General features: G+C 51.4%; 6 protein-coding genes across 6 annotated transcripts; 2 read left to right on the forward strand and 4 right to left on the reverse strand.

Annotated features, from left to right (window-relative positions):
• Positions 1-1,851: 1,851 nt before the first annotated feature.
• Positions 1,852-2,667, forward strand: J7T54_002740 (Zinc finger protein 2; the record flags this gene model as incomplete). Its single annotated transcript, XM_051510419.1, has 2 exons — positions 1,852-2,115; positions 2,170-2,667. 2 exons carry the CDS (start codon positions 1,852-1,854, stop codon positions 2,665-2,667), a joined length of 762 nt encoding a protein of 253 aa, XP_051358675.1.
• A 620-nt stretch (positions 2,668-3,287) lies between these two features.
• Positions 3,288-3,770, reverse strand: J7T54_002741 (uncharacterized protein; the record flags this gene model as incomplete). Its single annotated transcript, XM_051510420.1, has 1 exon — positions 3,288-3,770. One exon carries the CDS (start codon positions 3,768-3,770, stop codon positions 3,288-3,290), a length of 483 nt encoding a protein of 160 aa, XP_051358676.1.
• A 1,138-nt stretch (positions 3,771-4,908) lies between these two features.
• Positions 4,909-6,284, reverse strand: J7T54_002742 (uncharacterized protein; the record flags this gene model as incomplete). The annotated part of the gene is made up of 2 exons (XM_051510421.1): positions 4,909-5,806; positions 5,875-6,284. The coding sequence occupies 2 exons, from the start codon at positions 6,282-6,284 to the stop codon at positions 4,909-4,911; spliced, it is 1,308 nt and encodes a 435-aa protein (XP_051358677.1).
• Positions 6,285-11,047: 4,763 nt separating this feature from the next.
• On the reverse strand, positions 11,048-11,963 carry J7T54_002743 (uncharacterized protein; the record flags this gene model as incomplete). Its single annotated transcript, XM_051510422.1, has 2 exons — positions 11,048-11,356; positions 11,415-11,963. The coding sequence occupies 2 exons, from the start codon at positions 11,961-11,963 to the stop codon at positions 11,048-11,050; spliced, it is 858 nt and encodes a 285-aa protein (XP_051358678.1).
• A 1,181-nt stretch (positions 11,964-13,144) lies between these two features.
• On the forward strand, positions 13,145-16,015 carry J7T54_002744 (uncharacterized protein; the record flags this gene model as incomplete). Its single annotated transcript, XM_051510424.1, has 1 exon — positions 13,145-16,015. One exon carries the CDS (start codon positions 13,145-13,147, stop codon positions 16,013-16,015), a length of 2,871 nt encoding a protein of 956 aa, XP_051358679.1.
• A 6,631-nt stretch (positions 16,016-22,646) lies between these two features.
• J7T54_002745 (putative class v protein) lies at positions 22,647-25,918 on the reverse strand (the record flags this gene model as incomplete). The annotated part of the gene is made up of 5 exons (XM_051510425.1): positions 22,647-23,148; positions 23,267-23,662; positions 23,898-23,955; positions 24,014-24,733; positions 25,778-25,918. Coding segments are annotated over 5 exons (1,817 nt in total), but the record flags the coding sequence as incomplete, so codon positions are not given.

Below are 25,918 nucleotides of genomic sequence, written 5' to 3' on the forward strand. Positions count from 1 at the left end.
TATTCCCATGCACTCAATACAGGCGTAGCTTTAGGGATGGATGGTCGTGAACGGGGGCAGTGTGGCGCTTCTTGCCTGGCTCGTGCACAAATTGACACGGTCAGGTACGAGCAAAGATCCCAGTAAGATAATGTTTCATTGTACCGGGGTTGGTTTGGTAGTGTTTGCTAGAGAAGCTCAAGGCCAAAGCCTCAGTTTGCCTGACCTGATTCGCCGTTGGACAATCTGGACATGTCATCACTCCATCAGTCGATCGCTGATTCGCTCCTGTGAGGCAACCCGCGGCCACTTGTTTCTTCTGCTACAAGGCAACCACTACGTAAGTACCTGCGGTTCCTTTCGGGGTGGCAGCCACTACGAGTACAGGAGACTAAAGAGAAGGGGTGTGATTGCTCCGCCATCGATGCAGGCGCTTGCTGAGGGGTCCTTGTCGTGTGGCTGCGCCGCACTGGAGGATTGGAACTGAGAGGGTGTGGTGGTCCTGGTGGACCTGCCAACTCTGTGACACCTGTTTGGAGGCTCCACTTCGGACCAGGCCCCTCGTTGCCAACAACATGCAATGCGGCCACAGTGGGTCATCGGGGCTGCTTAAACCAGAAGCTGGAATGGCTGCATTCTGGCCCAGTCAATCAAACTGCCTCCGTACGTGAGGTGGTTTGAACACAACTGAAAGTGATTAAGCACTGCGGCAAGGATAGACTGATTTTGAACGTGACTGCACAATGCAGGCTGTGACTACGCCACAGTTTTATGGTTTTTGAAGGACGCAGGGAGAGTGGCAAGACTTCCCCTTGTTCCGCTCCAGGGTACATAGGACTGAGGTCGACGTCTGGGTTAGCTCGCATGGAAGTCAATGTAAGGCCGCCTGTCCCATGTCAGTTGGTATCAGGTGCGTCGTACGACTGAGATTCGCACCAATCATAGGGGAGTAGGGTGACTAGTCGGAACCGGCCATTCGTACAAATCGTCAGTGAGCAGTGAGCAGGGTGACTGGATCAAGGACCGGCTGTTAAAACGACCAGGCGGCATGCTCACATTGATGCGGTGTGAAACAACTGCCTCAGGGCCTTCTGACATGCATGTTCCGAAAGGGGCTGTGTGACTAAGTGTAGTTTCAAGCTCCAAATTTTGTGGAATATCATAGAATGCTCGTGGTTGTTCCAGTCCCAAAGCTTGTGGGCCTTGGAACGAACGAGTGTGCTCGCGTCGATGATCGCCCCTAGTAAGTCCACAAATCGCCGGGTAGCCCCGCGACCCCTTGTCCACACTACTCCTCTCACGGCCATCATCCAATATCTATCCGTATACCCTTAGATAACCGCCCGAGAAAGTGCAAGATTCCAAGGCGCTTGAATCGCTAAGCTCGTCGAGTCCCTCGAACACAGCTTCTACACGCCCCGGCAACGTCATGTTATCTGGACTAAATAACGGTTCACAGGATAGTAACAGCGAACGCACGAAAAATAGTTATTAATATAATCATCAGCGCACAAATAACTTTTTCTGCACTCACCTGTAACCCAAATATTTAGACGCTCAAGTACTACCACCGCGGTCTTTCAACATAACTAAGTTAAACAGCTTCTGTTCTAGCTACCCGGTAGCTAGACCAGACCCGAACTTCACAGGCCGCCACATGACCACAGCGCATGTAGAGTGCTATTATCCGCCTTATTCCTGGCACGTCGTCGTTGTACTCCTACACAATCAACTTATCTCCAGTCACTCTTTGTAGCGACGATACCATCGCCTTACCTGGTTCCAAGAACCCTCTCCTACGCCCTGACAATGTTCACTTGTGGGACGTGCTGGCGCAAATTTCCTGCTGGCTGGCATTCACGCCAGCAGCATATGGATGCCATCGGTCATGACCCCCCCAACTTCGAATGCGATACGTGTGGCCGCTATTTCCGCAGCCAGCACGCTGTGGAGCAGCACATGACTGATATGGACCACTGGGCCGAATCCTCCGAGTCCGGAGAGCCAGAGTACGAGTGTGACGGCTGCGACGACGCGTTTAATGACGAGGATGACCTACGCGACCACGAGGTCAAGGAGCACTTCTACTGCGACCCTTGCAATCGGTATTTCCAGGACTGGAACAGCATCAATCAGGTAGGCCCGGCTTCTCCGTGTCTTCTCCCCAACTTCTGGGTTAACATCTAACAGCATCTGCACGGCAAGCTCCACCGCAACAGCGACATTCGATGCCCTTTCTGCAAGGAGATGTATAGAACAGCCACGGGCTTGATTCACCACCTAGAGCGTGGCACTTACTCCTGGGCCCCTCTAGACCGTGATAAACTCTACGAGGCTGTCCGACGTCGTGATCCGAATGGCATAATCTCCAAGAAGCTGCTTACCTGGTCGGGCACTATCAGATACGAGGCCAACGAGAGGGCATGGAACCACGCTGTCGAAGCCTATGAGTGCTATCTCTGTCATCGCCTCTTTGGTAAACTTGCATCCTTGAACCAACACCTTAACTCCCCTATTCACCAGGAGAAACTCTACCACTGCCCAAACCGTCGTTGTGGCAGTGAGTTTACAACTCTTGCTGCTGTTATGAATCATCTGGAGAGTGAGAGTTGTGGGTACATGTGCTTCGAGGCTGTCCAGAAACACGTTGAGCGTATTGTTGATCCCAGTCGCATGATCCAATTCTGAAAAGGTCTTGAAAGCCCAATAGTAGTCTTAAGAACAGAGGAACGCGTTTCAAAATACTCTTCTAATACTGCTGATAATTCTAGAAAGAGTATAACTACACTACGCAGGATTGTTGTTGGTCTTCCACGGCGATTATAAGCTTTTGATTTCCTGTTGTCTATGGGATTTTGATGGCAGCTAGCATTTTGACTTTTGACATGGTTATTTTCAGGGAATCTAGAAGCTATTGACAATTAAGAAATGCTTAAGCTTGAAACATAGTTAGGAAGCATCACCAGGCTATAGCGGTCAATGAAGTCTTCACTGTTGTAAGAGGAAGAGATAAAAAAGCTGTGCTACCAATCTCGGCATTTAATTCGATACCTCATCATTAACTCGAACGCTACATCACATCTTTTCACCGAATTGTGCAATTGTGTCCGATCCAATACTTCATATTACGTCCTTATATATGCTAAAGTAAAATGCTCTACTATGAGCTTGCGAAGGCGGGCTTACTTCGCGCCAGAAGGGGAATCTTAAATTGCCGAAGGGAGTAAGTATAATATGTGTGCCAAGAGACGCGGCCAGAATTGTTGGTGACTCTTAAGCTGGCGCGGGGGAGCGCACGTGAATTCAAATCACAGTCTTTCTAGGCAATTCTGCATGGACATGTCCGAGAACGTCCCAATCAGCTGCACCGCCCGCTCGCCGACATTGATCCTCTTTGCCGTCCAGAGATCTCCCACCGGCAGTTTCAGTATTTGCATCCCGTAGTCACCCACCGAAATGTCCTCGATCACATGCGTGCGGCTGGCGGTGACTCGCTCATCGATAGGAGATGGTGAGAAGACGCCCAGCCTGGCATGGCTCGGGTCAATGGTTTGCCGTACATCGCGCTCTTGATGGCCTGTCTGCGTGAAGCTCATGTCACCTGATGGGGTAACCCCTCCCGCGACATCGACGCTCTGGAGACGAGCAATAAGTTCTCGGAGCCTTTTTCTGCATTCGTTCAATACGACAACAGTCAAGACATCGGTGCCCGTGATGTCATTCTGCGACGTGTCGACCGTGCAGCTGCGATGGAAACCCGGAGTCGCGGCAGGCCGAGGCCAGGCAGACATGGTTGTGTCAATGTGTGTCAAGATATTGTGGCAGACGCTGAGGCAGGTCTCCCTGTTTTCGGGCTCCCGTTGTAAATGTTCCATGGCAGAGCGGCTACCGTGATTTCATATAGTGGCAGAGCTTTGTAGTCAATCGGCTTGGTGGTGGGACTTCTTCCTCCCGAAATCCCAAAACATATCCGGGAAGATCCTGTTACTAGATATAGTCTGTCTAGGAGCTGAAAATGGCCCTTGACTTATCACACTACTGGGAAGGATACCTGATTCTATACGCAGACTGTCATTGAAGTGTCCGTTTATGGACATTGAATGCCAATTCAATCCTACATGGCCACAAGCAGCTGTCGTCGGACGCGACATGGGCGATTTTAAGTCCGGCCCCAGCTACCAGCGGCCACTTCCGCGCTTATCCATAAATGGCCAGGCTTGGCCCACACTCCCTTGACCATGACTCGACTCATCGAGGCCAAAAGCCGCCGTCCACTAGCTTAATTAGTCGACTTGCGTCCTACGGGAGGCGTCGCAGGTCGCTCCGCAATTGCCTCTTCTTCTCCCAACCTCTCCCAAGCCAATCTGCTCAATTCATACGTAGACCGACACGACTTGATCCTCCACGCTTTCTGCTTTTGTTTTCTTTCTTCAGAGACGTTCGCCCCTCGAAAAGCTCTTGGCTACTCCCGCTGCCATCGATATCATGGGCCCCATCCCTGCGCCGGGCTCTCCGCACGAGCGCCGTGAAGCCCCGCCCGACACCGCAGCTTCCGACACTGCCGTGGATGTTGCCCGACCTACGCACAGACTTGCCGACATACGATGCGGCAGAAATGGCGTGCAGCTCTTGATGTCGACCAGAGATCACGTGTACGACGCAAAGGACGTGGTGGCGGAGGACGACTCGTGGCAAGTCATGGGGGCCTGGTCGGACGAGTCGGTGCCTGAACTCACCCGGATGCTGAGCCAACGCGGCTCTGGAGCATCTGTGAGCAGCAACAATACCCAGGCAGCGTCGCGCACACAAACCTCTACGGAGCCACACTTTCCCGGGGCAGGGAAGAGGCTTGGGCCAGTTGCGGAACAGAGTCGAAGAGTTTCGGATTCATGAAACTGGGGCATACATTTAGTTTTCTATTCTCGCGAGTCACCTGGTCCTGTTGGTGCTGCCTGCCTGGACCTGACCATCTAATAACTGTCCCTGCGTTTCGCCGCGTCCCGCCTGCTCGGTGACTGCTGCATCCCGTCCCCGTGAGTGAATCATGGTGATATCACGCAGGTGTTCTGGGGAAAATGAGCCGAACATCTGGAGCGCGCCATCCCCCACGTGAGCCTTTCGTATTTTGAAGAGATCGCCCACAGAAGAAATGCAAATTTGCTGGGATCTGTCCCCCGCGCTAATGTCTCTGATGTTGTGCACTCGATCTGGGGTGGCACGGGACGACGCCTCCTTGCAGAAGTGCAGCAATTGCTTCACGCTCGCGAGCTCGCCTTCAATTTCACGAGCTCTGAACGCCTGGCCATCCACCGGCTCTTCATCCCCGACGCCGAGGTCCTCGTCAGACGAATGCTGTCGTGTAATCTGGGGGAGTGGGGTTTGTTCTTCGAGTAACCGGCCTTGTGCTACTATCGCTTGCTGGCTGAGCTTGCCAATGGCGTGGGCCGTCTCCAAGCCACATGCTTTCAGGCACGACAGGGTTGTCATACCCGCCAGAGTCATATCCTTTGTCGGCATCGATCTAGCGTGGCTGCTGGCCGTCACGGGAAGCCGACAATCCTGGGCAATTTGGAACTGCCTCTGTTCAATGTCGGCTTGGAATCGGCGACATATCTGCAGGCAGTACTCGATGCTGTTCTTCTCGTCACGCATCTGCTCCAGATGGATAGATGAGTGCGCCGCGACCTGCTCCCCGCCAGTGGTAGGCTCGCGGAGGGCGTCTAGTCTAGCCAACACGTCCTCAAAGTGGTTCTGCAGATTCTCGGTGGTTGCGTCGACACCTCTCTTGTACTCGTTCAGAACTCTGAGTGTGACTTTCGATGTACGCCTGGGAGCGCACGGGTTAGCTGAACGCCCGCGCCTGACACTGGGCCAGAACCTAGGAAGATGACGTACAGGTTCGCATCGGCAATGGCGATTGCCATGGTGGACTTGTACACAGCCAGGGTTTCCATAAAGTTGACAATGTCGCCGTTCCTGAATTTGAACGAGATCCACGCATAAAAGCTCCTTCCACTGCTCAAACGCTGCCGGTGAATCTCCAGAGCTTCTCTAAATTGCTCGCATGTTGCCCTACATTCCCTCAAAGGAACCTCGAAGGGCGTGCCCAGACCCTCATCCTGCTCGGAGAGCTCACGCAAGGAAGCAAGAGTCTCTGTGAGGCCCAAGAGCTGCTTCGAAAGGTCCTGGACTCTCTTTGGATAATTTTTGAAGCTTTCAATCGTAAGATAGAGTGCCTCGGACGACTGTATTGTGGCTGTGATGACAGCAATGATGCCCGCAGCGATACTCAAAGGATCAGCCATCCCAGGTGAGGGTGTCTGTCTTCAGATGGGCGCCAATGATGAGATTGACTGCGACGGCCTCACTGATGTGTTTGTTACTTAGCCGCACCTTGTCACCAGGCGTCTATGGGAAAACCATCTCATGGTATTCACCCCTGAAAACCGTACGTAGGCGCCTAGCGCCGACCACCGTCCGACTCCCCGCGCGCATGTAAGTAGCCCCGCACGCCGAATCAGATCGGCAAGTTCGCTCACGGCGCGTCCATGTCCTCTGTGGAGAATTTAGAGCTGTATGTGGGGGTTTCATGTGAGCTTTCATCACCAAGGACTTTTCGCGCCTCGATCTTTTGTTGGCAGAGAGTGGCCGATAGTTATAGCTAGTCGCCTAGCCCGCTTGGCGCCCTCTCGCTTCCTGCACTTTCACGGCCATCAATTGCGGACAGGCTCAGCTCCCTTGCGTTGCTGCGCTGTTGGTGTTATTCATGTAGTATGAGGCTGTGCTGCTAATGTTGTGTGGTCTTTTCCCGCATACTGCTCCCAGTTGCCAGCACCTGGGCCTGCACGAGGTGTACCACGCTGGGGAAACATGGTGACCCGTGGAGGCTGTTGCCACCAGCAGCGAGATTGCCTGGTTGTGTTTCGACGATGCTGCTGTACTAGATATCTCGTATTCGCTGTTGATGGTTCCTTATATGGATATGCTGGAGGTTCTGTACAATTGCCCAAACTGGTGCCATGACAACTGTATCGTGGAGAAAACGATGGACAGGATTTTTGATTTCATCACAATTGACAATTCAATCAGTAGCAGCTCGATTACCAGATTATCTGTTGTGTGTCAGGCCCAGTGACTGTTGGACCAGTCACTGCTCTGATTGGTCAGGCTCCACATTAGGCCCACAGCTGCCCTCAAAGGCAGCATCTTCGCGCTATCGCGTTCTTCCTTCTTTTGATAGCATCAGCATGTTCTTCAGATAGAGAACTCATCATCTTCCTTCTCTTCTGATCTGTTGTTCATCATCATCTTCATATTATCCGTAAGCAGGGGTCACGGGGTACCAGACAAGGGCATGGTCTGGGCTACTTACTCGATGTTTTCTGCCTTAGGTGTCTAAGATTAGATAGAGAGCGGGGAAGGTGTTGCTCTGCTCTCTAGACAGCTCCAGCCATCCAACTATTTACATCTAACTCAACGTCCTTACACCTCTCTTCAGCTTTAATTTTCTCCGTCGCCTCTTTTCACGGATGTGAATTTTGGAAAAATACTTGGCAAATATGTTAAGTACTGCAAGCAGCTCCCGTACGACTCATATACGCCTCCCTTCCATTGAAACATAGTCGCATCCCCGAGTCTTTATGGCTGATCAACAGTGATAGCAGTTAGCAATGCGACACCTGGTACAAGTAATAAGAAAATCACTTTGTTCCGCGAATTCTGCGATGGAATTCTTCTTCAATACGAGACCATCACTTGTCAAGGGGAGTTCAGCGCCTTCAGTCTCGAGGAACACAGACTCGCAGATTATAGCCAAGGCAAGCCTGATCTACCTGCAAATGCGAATAGTCAGCTCTCCTTTACGTTCCCTATGGGATTGTGGAACAGAAGTCCAAGAACCGACAAAAAGAAATTGGAGCTGTATGTTGCCAAATGGACTCGAGACTGGACGTTGCTAATCTAGATAGATTCCGCGGCAGTGCCATAACAATTTATGTTGGTACGCGATCCTCATTGAAAGAGGGTACAAATACAAGCGTATCCAACAAATGGTGTCTGCCTAAGAACTTGATCTCACACTACTCCCCCTTCTTGCAGGCGGCCTGTTCGTGGGATTTCAAGGAAAACCGAGATGGGCAAGTTGAGCTTCCAGAAGATGACCCCACGGTCTTTGGACTATTTGTGGAATGGATGTATTACGGAAATATAACGTTGCACTAATGACATCGTGTTCTAGCACTGACGCAAAGTGTTGGGTTCTTGGCGACAAGCTATTGTGCGGCGAGTTCAAGAATTACGCGTTGAGCCGTCTCTATGAACTACACATAGGTACACCTTTCAGCAGGGCCGTCTCCTGCGATAACGTGCGTTACGCATTGGACAACACTGCATCAGCTGCAAAGCTGAGACAGTTCTATGTGGACTTTGTCGTACAATACTTCGCAAGTCCAGACAGATTATCTGGGACCACAGAAGACTGGGATTCACTTTTCCAAGATCATCCAGATATCCGCGTTCTTCTGCTTGAGAGCTTCAGACAAGATCACTCACTGCGAACGCAAATTAGAGATGCAAAGGAGTATTTAGAACTGGAAACGTCTCACCTCAACTCCATTCTGACACTTGACGCAAGAGTTGCCGGGTTGGCTGTGAGGGAAAAGGGGGAGGAATAATGGGACCCCAGCGTTGGTGGCAAAACAGAAGAGCAGAAATGCGACAGCGCTTTTGGAACGAAGGTTGCGCTCTGTACTGAGACCAAACTTGTACCTGCAACAGTAGGTTCCGGTGCCAAGGTCCACGAGGGTGGCCAGCAGTCTGCTCTGGATTTTGATCCCGAGCCGACCAGAAAACCGAGTAGAGATCGGAGAATTGAAGACATTGTTGGCAGTTCCAATAAAATTACGTGCTCACCTAGCGACGAAAAGAACAGAGAAATTGTTGATTTTGAGTTATTAACATCGGCTATTTGGGGGTTCAACTGACCATGACAACGCATTATCTATAGAGTAATGGCTAATTAGATAGTTTTCCTGTGAGTACTTCAACCTCCTTCCAGCCGCGCGTCGTCCTCCTGCAAGCCCTCTCCGTCGTTGTTCCTAGCTTGTCCCACGCCTTTGCCCACTTTGGTTAGGACTCGCTGTGCATATTGCGCACTCCTCCAGGCATGCAAGGAGCTCAGACATCTGATCATTGACATGACCATGACAATCATTGGTTTACGAATAGACTATTCAGTTGTCCCCCAGATTTTCACACGACTAGCGCATGAGATGCTGTCCTCATATGACCTGGTCAGTATAATGAGCAGTAAAGTCAGACCGCTGTTTTTAGAGTACGTCTTTCTTCAGACATTCGGCTGCAGTCTTGAAGCTATCAAAGAGATGTTTATTTCGTCGCTGAGCTCAAAGGCAGAAAGAAAGACAAAATGATGGCGGATGGTTGTTTTAAAACATTGGTTTGACCCGTATCTGTCGGTATGGAATCGCTGTCTTCCACTGCGCTGACTGCCTCAGAGAGAGGATGACACTCCCTGAAGCACCTGGTCATCGCTGCAAACGACTTACACTGCCTCTATAATGGTTCGGTGGACGTGGAGGAGGATTTTGTATGTATTGCTTTGTGATCGATTCCCATTTCGCTGCTTGCTCTCGAAAAACGGTTCAAAAGATGCCGTGAAGTCCAGCAAATTTCTAATACAAAGGCAACCTCGCCCTGAAACATTCGTCTGACAGTAAGGTTGACTTCCCCAAGCTGATGCTTCTCTTATTTGATGAAGCTGCTGCCGAAACGATGGAACATGGCCTTAGGTAGACGTCAAGTTAGTACGCAAAGAAGGAAACGGAGCAGATTTGGGTAAAGAGGATCTAGCGTAACGAAATTTGTACAACAGCTGAATGGCTCCCATCCCCAGTGGTACACCCACTCGACAACATCGGGAACCAGTCACTCTTATCGACAAGTACGTAGCTCACTCTCACTTCAGATACAAAGAGGTGAGTCTGAATGGTCTAATGAGACGAATCGAAGGCCAAGTCCATTCGCGGGCAGGAAGAGATACAAATATAAAAAATCCTATTCGTGCTACTCAGACCTAATTTCGCATCTAGGTATGCAGCGCGTCACAAACGAGTACTCTAACGAGAAGGCCTGGTGGCAAAATGTGTTTGAATCTGGCGAACGGGCTGAGACCATGCTCGGGAAGGACTTCGAACCCGTGCGCCTTGGCTCACATAACAATGATCCAGAGCCGATTTTTGCGCTAGCTAATCTTCTCAGGATGGCTATCATCGTTGCTCAAACACCGAGTTCGTCATTGAACCGCTCAAACGCTGTTGCTCAAGATAGGTCATCACGCTCAAACAAGATCTCAGCCAATAGGCTAAATGGTCATTGCGTCGTGGGTGATTGCCTGTGCAATTGCAGTAGCGTGTTTCCCCTTTTCTTATGTGGGAGGCCGTCCATTGCAGATTACGAGGCAACTTTTGTGGGCATTCTGTTGACAACCTGCATTCGCCGGTTCCATCAATTCTCACGGTTGTTTTCACCATGTTTGCAGATCTATCGCAATCTCAAACCCATGGCTATAGGTCAAATCCAATGTTATACTGCCTCTCAAGAACCCCCTGAAGGGCTTGCTGTCTTGCATCTGCTCGTAGGTATGGCGCCGTAGGGTAGTCTATCCACCCTATCACATCAGTAGTCTGGAAAACGAGAGAACACAGTAGTAATGCAACGTCATTCCAAGCGGAGCACGGAAATGATCTAAGCGATTTTGTTTCCTAGAAAGGTACAACATCGGGGCTGACAGGGAGGTGAGTCCTGGCAGACCGATTCGCGCAGCTAGTCTCCGCTACTAACATCGCCATAAGCTCCGCGATGTTGCCACTGCGGCGGCACCTGAATAACTAGGTGTGTTGCTGGGCGGGAAGTTTTTCATACATTGGGTCCCGATTACAAACTCCCGGCGGGCCAACTAATCCGTGGAGTAAACTGCACGAGAACTTCCGAGGATTATTCCATCAATCTACCATCAAGTTTGAGGCATCCCGACCATGTCTCGCTACTGTCGTCATGTTCTATTGAAATTGACGAGGCTGAGGAACTCATTGCGTACCGTAGAGTCTTTTTTGAAGCAGCCGAGGACGCAGCTGGTGATGGTGGTGGTGCATGTCTTCTCGACGCCGCGCATCACCATGCACAGGTGGGCCGAGTCCATGATGACAGCGACGCCCTGTGGGTTGAGTATATCCATGACGGCTTGAGCGACATCCTGAGTAAGGCGCTCCTGCACCTGGAGTCGCCGGGAGAACATCTCAGCGATGCGCGGGAGCTTGGATAGCCCGATGACAGTATCGGAGGGGACGTAGCCGATGTGCATCTAAGAGTAACAGTGAGCATCGGCGGATGTAGGAAACTTGAGTGAGAGTGAGAGCTACCTTTCCAGTAAAAGGCACAAGATGATGCTCACATAGGCTATAAATTTCAATGTCCTTGACAATAACCATCCCCTTGTGGCTCTCGCAGAAAAAGGCATCATTGACGACATTCTTGACATTGTCTTGATAGCCCTTGGTCAAGTATAGCAACGCCTTTGCATAACGTGACGGCGTAGCCAGCAGGCCTTCGCGGTTGGGGTCTTCACCCACACATTCGAGTAACGTCCTCACGGCGCCGCACATTTTCTCTAAACGCTCCTTCGCCTGCTTGGGGGTCTCGTTGGCACGGCCATGGGTGGCGCTGCTCGACCTGCCTATGTCGTTGAAGTCGACAATGGGGCTGGATGACTTCTGGCTGGGGAGTAGATTGGTCTTTCCTGTGGTAGGCTTGACCCGCGACTGTCGGGCGTTTTTGTTGAGGATGCGGCGGCGCTTTCCCTCTTTGCGGTTGCGGTTGCGGGTGTAACTGGTTCTGGTGAAAGAGGAGCCCACAATGCTATCCGTGAGGAGAGGCTGCTCCCTGGGCTCTGATGCGTCTGATTGACCCATGACAACGTGGTTCTAGAGTTGTGCAAGAAGATGAACGGCCACGGACGAGGGCAACGGCAAAGGCCGAATTTACGTCTTGGACCAGCAGGGGAGGTAGAGGGCGAGTCTAATGTGAATAAAATAAGCCCCCAGAAGCCGTGGGATGGTTTTCATGTGCTTTGATCCTCCAATAGTCCTACGTTGTAGGTGGATATTGGCCCGGCCTCCCGCATATGCAGAGAGACGTTGGCAGAATTCACCCGCTTTCAATAAGGAATATTCCACGCATGGGAAGCAGATTGGCCAACTCTATGAGTGCTGAAATCATGCAACCCATCATGTCCTCGTCCTTTGCAGCCAACCGCGTCTTGCGGCAGGTTTCCCCGCCGTTGGCGGGCACCCTCTGCGAGATCAATTTCACGCAGGAGGCATATCATGAGACCCTTATCAACCAGGAGCTACTACGCACGGTAGGGATTGAACAGAACTTAAGAAGCCGCCAGTGGGACAACCCCACCACTCTCAACTGCACCAACTCAAACCAAACGAACCTCTATCATCACTCTTACGTGCGATATATCAGCGCCACAAAAAAAGACATGGCCACTCTCAACTCCCTGAAGTGGAACCTTAGGAAGGCCAAAGAAGCGACGTCTTCCCACAGGCAGCCCTTGTCCGACTCGCAGTATCGCGCTGGCTTCGACATATTTGTGCAGGGTTTAAACTGGACGACATACCAAGACTTTATCGTACCTCAATTTTCTCGGCTGTTACTACTCCTATTCAACTCTCGAGTCAGTATCTCGGTACTAGAGGTTGGACCTGGCCCGAAGAGTGTACTTGGATCTCTCCCAGACTGTCTGAGACGCAAGATCAAGACATACGCTGCACTTGAGCCGAACGAATTATTTGCTGCAAGTTTAGAGGAATGGCTTTGCTCTACTTCCGAGACAGAGTCGCCACTGCCTTCCCTGGAGGGTCCGCCCGACATACAGCGAATCCCATTCTACGCAGAGGTCGATACTAGTACCGACACGAGTGCTGGCGTCAAAAATTTTGACGTCATTCTATTTTGCCATAGCATGTACGGCATGAAAGACAAGCGCAGATGTATTGAAAGAGCCTTGGAGAGGCTTGTTGAACGGCCAGGAGAAGGAGTGGTGGTGGTCTTCCATCGCGACGGGACACTACACCTCGACGGCATGGCGAGCCATAGAACAGCTTCTTTCCCTTCGGGAGTTGTTCGCGTGGCGGACAGCGACGAAGCACTGGACTGTTTCACTCCTTTCATTGCGGGATTTTCCATGCCGAATCTGAACAAAAACAAGACTCTCAAAGCCGAGTGGCGTAGTGTATGCCGCGCCTTGGGACATCGAGAGAAAGTCCATCCGGACCATCTCCTCTTCAGCGCTCCCGACGTTATGTTGGCCTTTACTCGACATGCGACCACGCTGCCAGACCTGATGGCGCAGGTGCCATTCGCTGCGACCGGGGACGTTAGGGTTAAGAACAGGGAGGCTTGCCTTCACCACGCCGCCTTGGTCGTCAGGCCGACGGAGATTCGACACATCCAACGTTGCGTTCAGTGGGCTCTGACGCATAGTTTGGGCTTGACTGTGCTCGGTGGGGGCCACAGCGGCCATTGTCTGTGGCCGAACGTCGTATCGGTCGACATGGGCGCCTTTGATAAGGTACATGTACTCACTGGCAAAGAGGGTGGTGCACCAGGTTCCAATTCCGGTCCCTTGGTTGTCGCCGAGACCGGGTGCAAATCAGGAGATATTGTCCGTAAGGCCATGGCAGCGGGGGTAACAGTGCCGCTTGGAGCTCGCCCAAGCGTGGGCGCCGGATTGTGGCTACAAGGCGGCATTGGGCATCTAGCTAGAGTACACGGGCTTTCGTGCGACGCCATTGTTGGTGCCGTGGTCGTCAGCGTCGCCTCCAGCCAGATCCTTTGCGTTGGCCAGGTGCCAAGCCAGCACCGGCCGGCCGTGGCCGTGCACCCTGAGAACGAAGCCGACATGCTATGGGCGATGAAAGGCGCCGGGACCAACTTTGGCATCGTTGTCAGCGTTACCTTCAAAACTTACTCAGCTCCAACCTATTCCATTCGCAATTGGGTTGTTCCGCTAAGCGATACTCTCGAAGCGCGACTAAAGCTCAGCGATTTCGATGAACTCGTTGCCAGGAAGCTACCGCGCAACATTTCGGTCGACGCGTATCTCTACTGGGAGACCGACAAGTTACGTCTTGGCGTGACCATGTTCGAATCTTCCACACCACCGGGGCTCACGGCGGAAACACCTACCCCTAAATCTCGTTCTGTTGATGCAATACTGGGGTTGGAAGGCCATTCCAAGACCGTGGACGGCGTCGGCTTGTTTGAGGCCGAAATGTATATCTCGGGAATGCATGGCGGACACGCCGGCGGCAAGACCTCCTCGTTCAAGCGCTGTTTATTCTTGAAGCGTATCGGAGCGGCAAATGTCGCCGATATCTTGGTGGCCGCCGTCGCAACTCGTCCGTCGCCACTTTGCTATCTGCACCTGCTGCAAGGTGGCGGAGCGGTCGGGGACATCGCGGCGGCTACCACGGCTTTCGGTTGCCGAGACTGGGACTTTGCTTGTGTGATCACTGGTGTCTGGCTCCGCGACCAAGATGATAGCGAGATTGCTCGAGCTGCCGTCCAGTGGGTTTACAACGTTGCCAGGAACTTGTTGCCGTTGAGCAGCGGGGCTTATGCCGCCGACCTCGGGCCGGATCCCCGAGACGCTAAACTAGCAGCCGAAGTGTTTGGACGGAACGGGCCGCGCCTAGCCCGCCTGAAACGCAGCTTGGACCCCGGCAATGTACTGGCTTACGCTTGCCCGCTCCCAAAGGCTCCGGTGGAGCCGAAACTCATCATTCTTGTGACGGGTGAAAGCTGTGCCGGCAAGGACTATTGCGCCGACATTTGGGTGCCCATGTTCGCGGGCGGCCACAAAGACATCAAGGCACGTGCGGTCAGCATCAGCGACGCGATCAAGGCAGAGTACGCAGCGGCTAACGGTGCCGACCTTCGGCGCTTACTTTGTGACCGTGCCTACAAAGAGCTTCACCGGTCAGCATTATCGAAGTACTTTCAAGCACAGGTGAAGCAACGACCCCGGCTGCCAGAGGAGCACTTTCTCAACGTTTTAGACAGCGCCGTCGAAATGGACGTGCTGTTCATCACTGGGATGAGAGACGAAGCACCGGTTGCAGCTTTATCGCACTTGGTACCAGATAGCAGACTGCTCGAGGTTAGGATCGAAGCTAGTGCAAAGATGAGGCAGATTCGACGAGGGAGCCCAGGCGGTGCTGACGTCGGTACGGACAACAGTGGCATCGATGGCGGCGAAGCTTGCAAAGACTGCAACAGCCGTCCCAGCCTCATCTTCAGCAACGAAACGATCGGAACCGAGGGAGCCAAGACGTTTTGCGAAAGCTTCCTCCTTCCCTTCATCAACTCAGACCTGCAGCAACTTGCCAGTATGGTTCGCCCGGTGCCCAATTTTCCCCGTACGGGCGTTGACTTCCGCCACGTCCTCGACATCTGCCAGCAGCCAGGCGGGCTGGCTCTGAGCACGGCTCTGTTTCAAAGTCACTTCACAGGTGACTGGGCTAAAGTTGATGCAGTGGCCTGTTGTGAGATCGGGGGCCTTGTCTACGCATCGGCGTTGGCCGCGCAGGTCGGTGTGCCACTGGCGCTGATCCGCGAAGCCGGCAAGCTTCCTCCGCCCACTATTTCCGTCGCCAAGGACTCCTCGCATATCTCGTCCCAGACATCGAGAAAGGTAAGAGAGAAACGGATCGAGATGGGGCGCGATGTGTTGTGTAGAGGCGCGTCAGTGGTCGTGGTCGATGATGTTCTTGCCACTGGGAATACGCTCTATGCAGTGTTGCAGCTCTTGCGCAAAGCCGGAATTGATGCGGAGGATGTCAACGTCATGGTCGTGGCTGAGTTCCCGTCTCATCGTGGCCGAGACCTACTACGCCGGCAAGGCTTTGGAGGAACTAAAATTCAGAGTCTTTTAGTCTTTGGCGGTGCTTGAGAAAGAAAGGAGAGGATTATGGATCAGTTCGTCATGTCGGCTTTGATGTTCTGGCGAGATATACGGCGAATAAACAACTAGCGCACGCCCTGGGCAGGATCAAGTGCGTGGTCTCGCTTTGCTGGTGAGCGAAATTTCACAAGTTACCCGGAAAGTGTCCTCCGTACTGTGCGCGTCAACAAGTGGTCTAGCTCTGGCATCAGGAAAGCCCTAGTGGCAGTGACGTGGTCGCATCGAGTCTGAACTGCCAAACCATTCGATTCTACCCACCCTCCCTGTGATTCCCATGCCGCCATCGTGAATACGCCAATGACGACAGAAGGGGGCCAATAGGTGCGCAAATAAGTATCACGTGTTACGCATCTAGGTGCGTATCTAAGATTTCTTAATCAGCCTACTAGCTATCCCACAGCCCACATATGCGGTTCCTGGTGGCCGCGAGGTATCTTCGTGTTAGGGGGGCTCTGATGCCTCGGGCCATCGCGTTGTCCGACCACAGTCGCGTCCTAGCAAGCTGACAGATTGAGATTCGGTGTACATGCACTTTCAAGGCATGCCAGATGCTCCATAAGCTCATGAAACAGCGCGACTGAATTGTTTCTGTCAAAAATTGACCGACTGGCACATCTCCTAGACCCACAGTCTGAGCATAGAAAGATTTGCGCTAGATTTGATCCTCCGATGATCCTACCGCTCTCCACTAGGGTTTCTGTGGTTTCCTCTAAATGTCAATGAGTGGTCGAACGTGACGAGAACAAGGTCCAAGCTCACCAATTTCTAGCCCGTTGGTAATCACTCAATGACCCTACGCGCTAGAGACCTGGGATGACCAGTGTAGCGGAGCAAGCAGACTGACAGGCGGCGTATGCGGCAGCACCCAGAGGACCGACAAGCAAAGTCGTGGCACATGCAGCCTGGCAGGCGGCGTAAGCAGCCGGTCCCGCCGACGCCGCCACCGCAGAGATCAAGAGGTGTGCGAATTTCATCGTGCGAACCGTCTTAAATCACTGTAAGTGACTCCACTGGAATTGGAAAATGTCGAGGCAAAGGTGTCGTTGGACAATTGGTGTTGACAAAGCTCGACGCAACCTTGACTGAAGATTGGAATCTATCCTGATAATTTATATATTTCTTGCCCAACCACACTCCCACCTCTACATTCCGTCTGTGACAATGTCTCAGCCGCTGTTGCAGTGACACTATCCCCAACTGGCCGTAGCTGCATGACTCTGTTTTATTCGAGACTGTCCATGAGGTGTGTCTCATCCACATTGACCTGCTGTTCATCGGACGCTTTGCTATGAACATGTTCATTTGCTCTGGTCTGCAGGTTACACTCGAGCCAAAACGCAACCTGAGCGGGGTATGCAACCCTCTAATGAGGGAGCTGAACCGCATGCGGCAGGGTGAGATATGTATTTAGAATGTACGTCCAATGACTTTCTTTCGTCTGTCACGACCATTACAGAGCGTGCTGGCTACCTGCAGAAGCCGCATCATGCACTGACACGTCTCTTATGGACGGAATAGCCATGCAGTAAGATTGAAGTTAATTTTATCTCATTCGACACTGCAGGTAGGTCGCCTGCCGTTGCCGCTGCCTTTCCATCCTGAAAAACAACCTCTTCGTCCCCGATAACTCGCAATTCAGCTGGTGGTCTTGAGCGTTGCGCTCAGTAGCGATTGATAAAATGCCGGATAACTCCGAGAGAGCGCTTAGAAAAGCATGAGCTGTAACAGTATTGAGTACGATTTTTCTCTCACGTGTACGCCACCTCACCCGTCGCTTGCGAGCCATCATGGCTGCGAGTGTTGCCTTGTACTGCATGAGCCTGGCAGCCCGAACGCGTGCGGCTTATCTGCATACTGGCGTTCCACGCTCCACAAAACAAAAGGCGGCTTATCTCTCGGGCGGTCTGCCTATGGAACGAATCTAGCCCTATCATTCATTTCTTTCCGGGGGCCAGGGGCGCTAAAATCAATGGACAATATATTTGCTGAATTAAGCGGAAAGTGCAATGATTGGCTTAGAGTGCAAAGATAAGGCTCCAGCTTAGCGAACCTAAGGGTAGAAGACATGCGGGTGGTCAGATTACACTTCAGTATTCTATCCGTGCCGCCAATGTCTCAGTCGTGTGAGACGTTCGACGTTCTTCAATACGAGGTGGTCTGCAGATTTTCCGCGTCTATAACCATCCAATCAAGTGACTAAGAACCCTTATCACCGAATGTATATAAATAAAGTAGCCTGCATTTGCTTTGCCACAACGAGAGATTGAAGAGGCGTCACCCACTACTTCCTAGTACGACCACGCACTCTATCGTTCCATGTCGATGGTAAAGAAGAAGAAGAAGAGTTTGGCTCTCTTTACTATGCCCGTTGTTGAGGTAGTACCTCCATTCGAGGACCATGACGCGGGTCCCAAATCATCGTAAGCCCCGTCTCAATGCTGTCAATCACATTAAGATCACTCTATTTAACTTTTTTGCAGACCCTACCTAAGCCGTACATGCAATCTCATTTTCAATGATAGCGCGTCCTTCGCCATCCCACTTGCTCTTCTCGAACCGATCCCCAAGCTGAGCGCACTTTTCAGCTCACGGAGCAACAATGCCAGCCTTGACTTTCCACGGGAAGCCGGTCATGTACTTGTGCATTACCTATACACAGGAACATACCAGACGCTTCGTCAGGGGGCCGTTGACGGAGGAAATTTCCTAAAACACCCTCTGGAAGTGGGTCTTTGCGCGTACAGCATCGCCAACATGTATGAAGCAACCGGCCTTACAGAACTAGCTAAGAAACGAGTGGTGCATTTCTCGGACCAACTTGCTCCATTGATCTTCCTTCGAGCGGTGAAGGGCGCTGCACGGTGGTTGGCTTCAAGAGCTGATGATGTTTGGCTTTACGACTTGGTCAGATCTCGGGTCCGCAGTCTGTTTGAGGAGCCGAAGTCGCTCGACCGAGAAGGATACCTAGATCTCTTTGAATCGTCCGGGATCCTGTCGAAATTGTTATCCAAGGCCATGGTGGAAGAGTTCTGCCGCCTTCAAATGTCGAATTATACTCCTTCCCCTTCTTCTGTTGAAACTGCGCCACCTATCCCAGAGCCAGCTAATTTCGACGAGCTGTATCTCGAACCGGAGCTATCGGAGCGATATAGTAAACCAGACGAGATATTGGAGGATCCAACAGGGCCGGAGCCCGAAGCAGAAAAGACTGAGGATTTGGCGACAGCTACAGCCCAGTCAGAGTTAATCCCGCAAATAGGGTCGTCCACCCTCCGGCCGGAACAGCTTCAGACCTCCTCTGAAGCCGAGGCCTCCCCTGCCTTAACGCTGTCAAGAAAAGAAAAGTTGGTTATTAGTAATCTGCAAAAGCGTTCATTGGAAAAAGACTGCTCGGATTACAGGATTCATCTTTTAAGCGAAGGCGATGGCTGGATGACTTGTGTGGGCTGTACGGAAGCTGTGAGCAGACTGGCTGCATCGTATGCAGCAAGGTCTTAATGTCTGCGGCTTAGCGCTCATCATTGGTACTATATAGCAAGATGAACTACTATCTCCCGCAATCTCAAGGTACATATTTTCTCACGTGGCCTATATGACTAGCTGTGCCGCTACTGTTGGTGAGAACTCGAAGCACCGCCAGTAGTGGCTATAGAATCATTCCAATAGCTCTCAAGTCCACCCCCTACTTTCTCTAGCATATCTATATCGAGCAAGTCGAAATCATAGTCCAGTGAAGCCGAAGGATGCCACTCTCTTCTTTGTCTTCGTGAGATTCGATATCTAAGGCTGGTTGATCTAAAGACTCAGTGCAAGAACACCAGCACCAGCACCACCACATATTGTCCCATAACCTGCGATAATTCACATCACCGTACAGAAGTTCTTAAAAGGGTATTCGGGAGGCTATTGCTGGTTTCTACCTATTGCGTTCTGCTGTGTGCAACATGTGTCTTACAGTTCTTCTGCTGGCTCACCACCACCCTGTGTCCCGAAGACGCCAAGCAAGCTAATTGAAATTACTTCGCAGACTGATTATATCAGTAATCGTTTCATGCGATACTACAATAGCTCGCTACCAATAGTTCTTATTAGCATGCAGCAGTTGAAGGAGGGGATGATGATGATAGTGCGCGAACAGACCTTGATGCGGAGCGATTTGGCCGAACTTCGAGATGCAAATGGGCGCCTTAGCCGCCGTCGCTTTGAAAAAAGAAAGCAGCTATTGCATGGAGAATCATTGATATTTGAACAAGCAAAGGATTTGAAGTCTCAAATAGATGCAACGGAGCAGTTAAGGGCTGAAACAAATCAAAACGGTGGTCGTACGAGAAGGCCAGAAACACGCGCGCGACGATATGGTATTGGTGGAGGACCCGGTGACAATGCTCGTACATGTCAGGAAATTGAATCTGCATCTTGAAGAAGGAGATTCCACATAGTTTAAATTGATTTAAAGGTTTGTGGTTGATTTCTTTTACACATTGTCATACAGGTACTAGGAATGTGACTCGTTCACTTGTGGGACCCGCTCACTTTTGGACTACATTATATCATACTTGCACAATAAAAACCAAAGATTAAAACATAGCTATCAAGTACTCTATCATCTTCTTGCCTTTGAGTACGGTCATAAACTTACCCTACTTCTTAGTTACCGCTTATCTCGCTTCGCTTATCTCGCTTCAAGTCCTCTGCGCAGAGCCTTCGACAATCGCTGCAGATCAGTCTGTGGTCCCGCGGCAGCTCCATATCATAGTCGTACCGCAGCAGATTGCTGCACCTGGAAAGGAAGATGAGTACATCCTAATGTTTTATGCCCTTGTGCTTGTTCCTGGCATTCGTCACCTACCGCTTAACAAAGTTCCGCGCATAGTTTACCGTCTCCTAGAGAAGATCCAGGAAGAACTCATCCCAGGCCGAAATAAGGTCGTCTGCAATGCCCGTGGATGACCAGTGCCAATCTTGGAGGTAGCGCATCTTCCTTCTAACATTTCGGTCTATGGTCAAGAGATAATACCAAACATCGGGATCACGGGAGATACTCGATTGCGTGATGCCCTGATAGTGCAATTAGCCACACGGTTTTTATACTTTCTCTTTGAACTGGAAGTCTTGAGCCAAATGACTTACGTTTCTTAGACCCAGCAAGAACTTATCATCAATATCCATATCGCTAAGCAGTCTTTCCATATTGCTGTCCCTCAATTCTTTGTATTTTTCCAAGTTAGTTGTTTCAAGTTGTTGCCAACACTAGTCCACAGTCAGTTCAGACTGAAGACACAAAAAGATCTCAAAATCAAGTCATGTATGAAAGCTGCTCATTTTCAGGGGTGCGAGAAAACAAGAATCGTCTTTGAGTTGTTCACAGGCATTGTGTCACTTAAGACGGTTTTCCATAGGTTCAAGCTGCCTTGGAGGAGCACAAATGAGCCCTTATTATTGTGAGAGCCTAGAGCAGTGAAGGTACGCTCAAGAGGGCTTTTGGACGTCCAGCCATTGCCGAATGAGTTCAATATCATGTTTAATGGGTAGTTGGACAGCAAGTTTTGGGACACCAGCCTGATACGGCCGCCCTGAACATTGCCTCTGGAGGGCAATACGTTGCCTATTACAGCAGTGAAGAAGCGATGGTTTGTGTTGAGCTCAACAATTTGCTGAAATAGGGGAGGATATTCATTTCAATACAGAGAAAGATCGCAGGGGACGGTCAAGCAAGGTTAGTAAAGGTATGGTTGACGCACCGTGATAAGCTCCGTTTGTTGTGTTTGGGTCTGACAATATGCGCTCAATTCTCATCTCGATGCAATCGGGACTGGTACTAGATCGGTAGACAGCCGACCGGGTACGATTACTTGCCGGCCATTTTCCTGCTGAAGGACACTTAAATCGTCGTGAGTGGTTAGCGTGAGCTTCCGTGTACAAGTGTGACGGACCAGAGCAGGACCTACTGAGAGTGAACAAACAACAAATGTCCTACTATCAGGGAAGTTGATCGTATAAGGTCTTGGGTCGCCACGCTCCTCCAAATATGCCAAAGCATCCGAGCCGCCTTCAATGTCACATTTCTCGGGACTGCGCTTCATGAGTGCGGTCCCCTCATCGGAGCAATAAGTCCCTTCTCCCGGACAGCAGTACACAGTATCGCACAAGCAGTCCTCTGTGACGCTTTCCCCCCGCGTCCATTCCAGTCTGGAAGATTGCAGGCGATGAGCTGGGATAGCTGATAGTAACCCCATTTCGCAAGGGCTCCCTCGTCTTCCAGATAATCATAGAAGTTAGCCCACGTTAGACTAGGAAACACATCCGGCACAAGATTATCATATATATCGATTTGATTCCTGGTAGTCTCAGCCACTAGTAGTGCCTTAATTAGCCTAACAATATCGTTCTTGGAATAGCTACCGGACACTCTAACGGAAAGCTAGGGTTCTTAAGATCTTTCAAAGTCACGGCTCCGGGGATAGTGTGGGTGGTGTGACTGACGAAGCGTTTTGTGATGATCTTAGGTAGAATGATAGTGTTGATATTAGTGAGGAGCAGTATCGTTATTGTCTCCATTCACATCGATGATCTCAGACGAGCGTCGCCGGATACCAGTGTCATCAAATCCGAAATCGCTTTAGCAGACTAAATTCTTGGGGAAGTCGGCCAGCGTCTCGCGCAGGTCCAGTTCCTCGTCCGTCTCCCGCTTCATAATAGTCTGCGACTTAGGTATACAGCAGTGCGACCTGCCACCCCTCTTGCAAAGGGGTCTGTCATCAAAGGTCTGCATGCTGCTGGTGTCCATGGCCACACGGATATGGTCACTAGGACATCCGCACCGGCAAAAGCTCTCGTCGTCGCTTGGACTTGGGCCGTATGAACTATAGTCACCACAGTCATTCCAGCGTTGGTTATCGGTCTGATCAGGACAACAGTGCGACTTTTGCTCCTTGAGGTGCAGGAGGCTATCTCGCCCGTTGCATATCGCACCTCCGCTTCCCGAGCCCGATGTAGTCAGGAGGTCTTCCGGAGGACTGCAAGTTTCAGAATCACAGTCTTCGCCACCGCCTGTCCAGGAGCAGCCCTCGTACAGCTTGGTGTTGCTGCTGCCCTTTGTGCAGCAAGCCGATTGATATCCACTGTGGCAATACTTTCTGAGAGAACCAATCTCAAAATTATCCTCGGGACAGGAGGATTTGTATTTGCCCTTGTGGACCCACAGTTTGGGAGGTCACCCTGGTGATGCTTGGTAGTGACTGTTTGCAAACCATCGTGCTCAGGGTCATTGATGCCGATGTTGATATGAACGGGCGGGCTGCTGCCTTGCCCACGGCTTTTGAGAAGCGAGCATCCAAAGTGTCGTGAGAGACCGCCCATACCATGACACCACCCATGCACTGATCCCTGGCGAATTCAACCTTCATCTTGAGGTTTTCCTTGTTGTAGTAGGCAACACAGTTGTTGCCACCGAAGCTCAGCATCTGGACAGCTGCCTTCTTTTCAAGCTTTGGCCCGGCCCATATTCTCTCGATGACGTCCAGAATCTCCGAGTTGAGCATGACAGTCAATTTGTCGCTGCACTTCTGTTTCAGGTCACCCGACTGGCATGTGCAGCCGGTATCCAGGCAGGCAGAACTTGTCGCCGTGAATGAGCTTCCGTAGAATCCCAGTCCAAGCACGACATTTTCCGGGCTGATCTTATTACGCCAGATGAGGTCCATGGAGTCTTGAATCTCCGTAGTGTGGGCGTTTGAATAGGAGCCAAACCATTCGTTAGTCTTGTTCCACGTACCGTGGAGATCTTAGCCCATGCTGCACGAGGAAGGGTCAGTCCGTATATGTTAAGCAAACTAACAAAATATTCAAGGACTTGGGGGGCGTCACATACATGTTGAAAAATTTGACGTGCTTCGTAAGCTTGATAATGTCAAAATGCTGGAGATACCCTGCGCACGACACAGTTAGCAAAGGTGACCCAGCGTCGTACGCGCACCACGTGCACACACAGAGAGGCCATAGCGCGTATAGTATGAGGCAGGCAAGATGATAGAAAGCTCGTCGCGTCCGGTCCCCTTAAGAGCCTTTTGAGGTTGGCTATGAACGTAGGCAAGTTCTTAAAGTCCTCTTCCCTCCCGCTGCGCTCCTCGGATCGGGGGTATTCCCATCCAAGATCGACGCCGTCGAAGTCGTGCGTCAATAGAAAACTGACAAGCGACTTGATGAACTTCTTCTGGCTGTCCGTAATGTCGGAAAACGTTGTGGCGACAGGTCCCGGGTCGTTAAAGGTCCGACCCCCGATCGCAATGAGGACCTTGAGATCAGGGTCCATTCTCTTCAAGTAGGTGAGGTGTCTATAGAGCCTGGTGTCCACAGGCGATGCCGGCAGAAACTCAAAGTTGGCCGGGTCAATAATGGCAAAGGCAAAGTTGATATGGGTGTACAATCCCGTTGGTATCTGCTCGGGCATGGACGAGTTGCAAGCCTGACGCTGGGACCAGCCCTCGTAGTAGCCCACAATGCGTTCGATGCTATGCGATATACAGCAAGACGGAGGCTTGATCTTCAAATCACCGCAGAATTCCTCGGTCACGCCACACCAGCCGTGCTTGGAGTAACAGACATTGAGAGGGCACATTGCGTGTTCGGCAAAGGAACTCTTTGGGCCGTCAGGGTCACATTCCGACTTGACGCCGTAGTTGTTCACGCAGACGTCCTCGTCGCAAACTTGGCAGCCTGTGTCAGTCCTTTGGTCCTAGACTATGGGTGTCTCAGGGCCATGTACAATTTTTACCGTAACCGCAAAAGCCCCGTTTACTACAACAGCCCTTCGGGAATGGCGTGTTCTTGCTGCATTCCTGCGCTTGGGCACGAGCGACGTAATTAGAACCAGCAGCAAGGAGAGGGCGAAAGCTAATCTCATCTTGATGTGGGAGAAACCCAATCGACTACTGGCTACAGCGGAGTGAATCTTTGTCGAGTTCAAGACTGGAGTTGGCGAACATGAGCCGACTCTCGCAGAGGGAATCAAGACGTAATGACAACAAGCCGCCTGTCGCTACGTACAGCGTGGTCTTTGCCTCGAGGCGCATTGGGGAAATAGCTGCGGCGGACCTCAAGGTACCATAGTAGCTTGGTGAGCTTTCGGGGCCAGTACTTTTGTACGTAATTCTTTGTATGGTCATCTCCGAGAGCTTGCTGGAGGATGCTTGCCTTGCCCATAATGTTCGACTACTAGACTCCACCTGTCAGGCTCAGCGCGTCGGCGCCGTGGTCACGCAAAACGGTGAGACCATAGTGGAATTATTATGGCGTGTCCAGCCGATGTGGACCTGGCCTGGCCTCGGTGCCAAGGCCCAAGATGTTGACCGGCTATTCCGTGCGTCTTCTTAGCGTCTTGTCTTGGCCCGACGGCTCACTTAGCACGCGGTGGCGCGAGGGACGACGGGGATCCAACGGCCATCAATCAGCAACGAGAAACAAGAGATTTCAATCCACCGGTCATGTTGGTCGTCTGGCGGTCTTTTTTGGTGACAATCTCGGCTCAGTAATTATTTCATTCAGGGCCACAGGATCCTTTGGGCAGTTTGGTTGAACGAGATAGTTCTTCATCTAGTCACCTTCAGCGAGACGGCGGGCAAAAAATGGTGACTCGGCAACATTCAGTCGTCTCCCAATATTTCTACGCACGGCCAGCTCAACAACATTAATATATGAGGCCCAGTGTCTGCCTGTCCACAAAAACTCGTATAGTACGCTTTGCTGTCTCACCAAGTCTGTTCCAATGCCTCGATTCAGAGCTCCCCCTTGTCCTCCCTCTCGTCTTCTTCTTCTTCTTCTTCTGCTTCTTCTGCTTCTTCTGCTTCTTCTGCTTCTTCTGCTTCTTCTGCTTCTTCTGCTTCTTCTGCTTCT

This window comes from Emericellopsis cladophorae (genome assembly GCF_022114955.1).
Source record: "Emericellopsis cladophorae strain MUM 19.33 chromosome Unknown NODE_99_length_40770_cov_114_344998, whole genome shotgun sequence".
Taxonomy (NCBI): Eukaryota; Fungi; Ascomycota; class Sordariomycetes; order Hypocreales; family Bionectriaceae; genus Emericellopsis; species Emericellopsis cladophorae.